General features: G+C 40.8%; 1 protein-coding gene across 1 annotated transcript; it reads right to left on the reverse strand.

Moving 5' to 3' along the window:
- On the reverse strand, positions 862-2,079 carry LOC107633115. Its single transcript, XM_016336750.1, has one exon. The coding sequence runs from the start codon at positions 2,077-2,079 to the stop codon at positions 862-864; it is 1,218 nt and encodes a 405-aa protein (XP_016192236.1).

The following is a 6,072-nucleotide window of genomic DNA, read 5'->3' on the forward strand; positions in this document are numbered from 1 at the left end:
ATGTGTAAAGGAGTGTGCGGGCACACAAGGCTGTGTGCTCGTACAGGGATTGCAAAAAGAAGGATGCGTGCGTACACACAAGAAGTAAAACTTAGGGGTATGCGGATGCACATAGCGTGCGAACGCTCCCAACAGAGAGGTTGCATCGAGGTGTGCAGACGCATAAGGCTGTGCGCTCGCATAGCTGGTTGATTTTTTTTTACTATTACTTGGGGAAGGGGTCATGTGTGCGTGCACACACAGGTCCGTGTGCACGCACAAGAAGCAAAACAGAAGGGGTTCATGTGCACAGGCTGTGCCAGCCTCCCAACAAAAGGGATGCAAGCTGGTGTGCGGACGCACAAGCCTGTGTGCTCGCACAGGTTGTGCGAACAGAGTGGTATGTGCTTACGCACAAGCAGATGCGCACACCCAGATCACAGAAAAACAGGGGAGCGCCCACGCACAAGCCGTGCTGGCGCTGCAAACAGAGGGCATGCATGAGAGTGTGTGTGCGCACAGGTCGGTGCGCACGCACAGGAAGCAGAAAATAGAAGTTTTCTGCACACGCACAGGTGTGTGCTCACACATATAGCCCTGTTTTTCCAAAAAAAATTTCTCAAATTCTAAGGTACTCAACCTTAGCTCAATCAAAAATCTCAACCTCAAACATACAAACATTCAAACATTCATGACCCAAAAGCAAATTAAACTATCTAACTCAAAAATTAAACCAATCCTAAGTGAATCAACATATCAAAAGGCAATTAAGTCAAAGAACTATAAACAAAAAGATAGAGAAAGGTTAGAACAATGTTACCATGGTGGGGTGTCTCCCACTTAACACTTTGGTTTAAAGTCCTAAGTTGGACTTGTATGAGTTCATTGATCATTTGGAACCTCTCTAAGGAGGAAAATCTCCAACAACTTGGCATGCTTGGGTTGTGTGTGGTCCAATGACCTAAGCTCCTTGACAACATTTTCTTCTTCATGCTCCTTACTTGGCTCAACCACTTGATCTTCAATTAGGTCACAACCAAAGATAGAATAAACTTCAAGAGTGGGCTTCTTGGATCCATCCAAAGTGAATTTCACCACTTTCCCATTGGCCTCAAACGAGAAAGCTCTCAAAAATGCATCCAACTTGAATCGAGATATTTTCAAAAATGGTCTCCCAAGGAGAATAGAGGATGGCTTGTCCGAATCAATTGGAGGGGTTTCCAAGATATGAAAATCTACCAGAAATAGCAACCCTTGGATATTGACCAATACATTCTCAGCAATTCCTACAATTGACACAATACTTTTGTCCGCCAACAAAAATCTTGCTCCGGACCTCTTCAATGGTGACAAGTTCAACTTCTCATAGATAGGGAGGGGCATAATGCTTACACAAGCGCCCAAATCACACATGCAATCCATGAACTCCATTGCAACAATCACACAAGTTACCAAACAAGGACCGGGATCATTGCACTTTTCTGGAATGAGAGAAGAAATAGAGTTATTTACTAGACTTTTGTTTAGCTCACCAATATTGTCCTTATGGGTGCAAACATCCTTGAGGAATATGGTGTACTTTGGAACTTGTTGGATGGCTTGAAAAAGAGGAACCGTAACTTCCATATTCTTGAAAATCTCCACCATATTGGGGTCAATGTCTTCATGCTTCTTAGCCTTTTTAGCCAACGTTGGGAAAGGAATTGGTGTAGGCTCTTCAAGAAGGTTCTTCCTTTTGGGCTCCTTAACCTTTACTAGTTTCTCCTCGCCTCTTGCAACATTTTCCTCCTCATCTCCCACCACCTCCACTTCTTCTCCCATTTCTTCATTGTGGGGCTCCTTGCTCAAATGCGTAGGCTCAAGACCAATTTCATCTAACTTGGTACCACTCCTAAGGGTGATAGCATTAATGCTTTCCTTTGGGTTTGGTTGGAGTTGTGAAGGTAGGCCGCTAGAGGTGGAAGCTTGATGGGCATTTTGAGTGTTTGAAGGAGAAAGAGTCAAACGGGATAGAGCTTCGGCAATGGTTTTTATGTACATTTCTTGCTTCTTATGAAACTCTCTTTGCTCTTGCATGAAGCTTTGAAGTGCATCATTCATGTGAGGTTGACTTGGAGATGGAGGTTGATTATTTTGAGTGAGGTTAGGCCTATTGTGTGGTGGTTGATTTCTTGATTGATATTGAGAATGTGGTTGTTGATTGGGTTGGGCATGAGGTGGGCTTTGTGGTTGATATGGTAGGTAGTGAGGTTGTGGTGGTTGATGATAAGGTTATTGGCCTTGTGAGGGTTGGTGATAATAGACTTGTTGGTTGGAATAAGGTTGAGCTTGAGATGGTTGGTTCCACCTTTGATGGGAGTTATCCCTCCATCCTTGACTTTGGTTCCCTCAATAGTGATAGGATCCTTGATTGTCTTGATTGTAACTGGACCTTTGTGGGTAAGGATTTGCCACCGCTAATGTGTTGTCCTCTTGGATTTGAGGGCACTCATCAGTGTAATGACCATTGCAAGCACAATGCAAATACTACAAGATCTATGAGGTCCTTCAATTCTAGGAGGTTGGGGTAGAGGAGATAACAACATTTGTAGAATTTGTTGGCCTTGAGTCATTTGTCTTAACAAGATCGTCATCTTGCTAAGCGTCTTAGTCAAGATAGCATCACTGGAAGGTGAGACTTCACTTATAGCCTTTGATTGGGATTTCTTGACCTTAAATATTGAGTCGAATCCGCCAAGTCCGCAAAGACTTCCTAAGCTTCTTCAGCGATCTTGTTCATAGTGAGAGATCCTCCACTTAAGGCATCAAGAAGGAGCTTGTCTTGAGGGATTATCCTTTTGCAAAAGTAACTTATAAGCACCAATTCATCAATGCGGTGGTGAGGACAAGCTTCCAACAACTTTTTGAACCTTTCCCAATATTCATAAAGGGTCTCTCCATCTCTTTGCATGATGCAAGAGATTTCCTTCCTTAGTCGATCCGTCTTTTGAGGTGGATAAAACTTCTCAAGAAACTCCTTGCGCAACAAATCCCAATTAGAAATCACCTCCTCAGGTTGGGTGTAAAACCATTCTTTCGCCTTTCCCTCTAGGGAGAAAGGAAAAGAGGAAACCATAACCGCTATCTCATCCGAGCCATGTCTTCTTCTAGTGGAGCACACATCTTGAAAATCCTTCAAGTGCTTGAGAGGGTCTTCTCCCGATAATCCATTATATTTCGGAAGCAAGTTGATCGTACTCGTCTTGAGCTCAAAGTTGGCATCTAGATCTGGGTACCGAACTTGTACCGGTTGCAAGGTGATGTCCGGAGTTCCGGCCTCCTTTAAAGTAATTCTCCGAGGTGGCTCTATCATATTGTTGTCACCTAATTTACTCAAAGAAATTTCAGCACTTCCAATAGAAGAATACAAGGTTCCCTCGTTAAGTGAAGAATGAGAATCACGGTTAGAAGGTGATGGTGAATTGGTTTGCTCTTCAAGAGAGTCCGATTCACTATGAATAAATGCTAACCGGAACCAAGCTTGCCTAAGATGTGTTAAAGTCCTTTCTATTTCAGGGTCAAAAGGGGCCAAGCTCGGGTCTGGAAGCGACCGTGTCATTCAACTGAGGAATCAATGAAAGCATGCAATTACCAAAAGCAAAACAAGAATAAGAAAATAAATAAAAATAACCTAATAGTCAATAACTACTAAAACTATTTAGATAGAGGTGTCATCTATCAATTAGTGTCAAGTAACAAACAAAAAGCAAGTATTCACACTATTCACATATTTACAACAACAAAAACAATAGCACTCATTGCACTTAGTGTCCCCGGCAACAGCGCCAAAAACTTGATAGATGTGAGAATTGCATAGGTTTGGATTTTTCCACTCAAAATAACTTCCGTTGCAAGTATAGACCAAACTGGCAACCAACTCCCACCTTCAAAGTTTGGAAGGACAAATTGTTACAATTCAATGCAAATATAAACTGGGAGTTTTATTTCTCAGGTCGTCTCTCAAGGACTAGTGCCAATGAGTGCGCAGTTTCGGTTGTGAAGGAAAACGAGATTTTCAATGAAGAGATAAATAATTAAAGGAATAAAAGAACACTCAAAATTGCAAGTAATAAACTAATAAAAGAATTAAAGAACTAGCAATGTAATATGAACAAGTAAGATATAAAAGTGAATGATGTATGTATGTGTGTGTGATTCAAAGCATAAGTGGAATCTTGGCTTGGGATGAGCTAGAAATCCTTTCCTTGTTGCAACCACAACTATGACAATTATAATGGATTAATCTCACTTAATTAACCCTTACATCAGAGAGTAGGTCAAGTGAGCATAGTTGTTCTTAATCCACAAATCCTAACTCACTTGCTAATTGCCTTAGCAATAAGTTAGTGTTAGTGGAAACAAGAACAATTAACAATCCAAGAATTATCACTAAATGTTGGACATTCCAACTCTAGGAACCCATATGCTCATTTTTCCCAAGCCAAGAGGTGAAAAATTAACCCAAAATTAAAATTGACATTTCCACAAACACATAGTGGGCATAAATGCAATTCATGACAAAATTGAGAAAATGCTTGAAATTATGAGCAACAAATGATCAAAAGCAACAATAGCAACTCAACCAAGCATGTAATAATCATCAATCATCAAAATCATCAACAAGAGATTAAAATTGCAAAAAAGTATATATATTAACAGTATGACTTTAACTACAAGAAAGTGTATCAAAATTGTAACTATAAAGAGTAGTAATTAAGAGATACTTACAATGGAGGCAACAAAAATCCAATAACAAAAATGAAAATGGCACTTGAATTGTAAAACCCTAATATAAACCCTAATGGTGTTGAGAGAAAACTTAGAGAAAACTAAACTAAAAGCCTCCTCCTACTACTACTACTAAAAACTACCCTAATGATATGCTACGCTTCTACTATGTTTGCCGCTTCCATTATGAGCTTTTTCCATCAGAATTGGGCCTCCAAGCCCCTCAAAATGCGACTCACGTGTATTTTTAATGAAGGCATGTGCGGGTACCTGTGCGTACGTGATGAGCGGATAATTTATACGCTTTTTGGCATTGTTTTTAGTATGTTTTTAGTAGGATCTAGTTACTTTTAGGGATATTTTCATTAGTTTTTATGTTAAATTCACATTTCTGGACTTTACTATGAGTTTGTGTGTTTTTCTGTGATTTCAGATATTTTCTGGCTGAAATTGAGGGACTTGGGCAGAAATCAGATTCAGAGGTTCAAGAAGGACTGCTGATGCTGTTGGATTCTGACCTCCATGTACTCAAAGTGGATTTTCTGGAGCTACAGAACTCGAAATGGCGCGCTTCCAATTGCGTTGGAAGGTAGACATCCAGGGCTTTCCAGCAATATATAATAGTCCATACTTTGGCTAAGAATAGATGACGTAAACTAGCGTTCAACGCCAGCCTTCTGCCCAAATCTGGCGTCCAGCGCCAGAAAAGGATCCAAAACCAGAGTTGAACACCCAAACTGGCACAGAAACTGGCGTTCAACTCCACAAATGGCCTCTGCACGTGAAACACTCAAAGCCCAGCCCAAGCACACACCTAGTGGGCCCCGGAAGTGGATTTATGCATCAATTACTTACTTCTGTAAACCCTAGTAGTTAGATTATTATAAATAGGACCTCTTACTTTTGTATTAGGTATCTTTGGTCTCAGTTTTAATCCATTGTTCATCTTAGGAGACTACTGATCACGTTTTAGGGGGCTGGCCATCTCGGCCATGCCTGGACCTTCACTTATGTATTTTCAACGGTAGAGTTTCTACACTCCGTAGATTAAGGTGTGGAGCTCTGCTGTTCCTCAAAGATGAATGCAAAGTACTACTGTTTTCTATTCAATTCATCTTATTTCGCTTCTAAGATATCCATTCGCACCCAAGAACGTGATAAAGGTGATGATTATGTGTGACGCTCATCACCATTCTCCCCTATGAACACGTGCCTGACAAACACTTCCGTTCTACATGCAACAAGCTAGAATGAATATCCCTTAGATCTTTTAATTGGAATCTTCGTGGCGTAAGCTAGAATGATGGTGGCATTCAAGAGAATCCG

The sequence above is a fragment of the Arachis ipaensis genome, chromosome B03 (genome assembly GCF_000816755.2).
Source record: "Arachis ipaensis cultivar K30076 chromosome B03, Araip1.1, whole genome shotgun sequence".
NCBI lineage: Eukaryota > Viridiplantae > Streptophyta > Magnoliopsida > Fabales > Fabaceae > Arachis > Arachis ipaensis.

Excerpts from the sequence above, each read along its gene's own strand:
- LOC107633115 (XM_016336750.1), bottom strand. The coding sequence starts at position 2,079 with ATGAATGATGCACTTCAAAGCTTCATGCAAGAGCAAAGAGAGTTTCAT.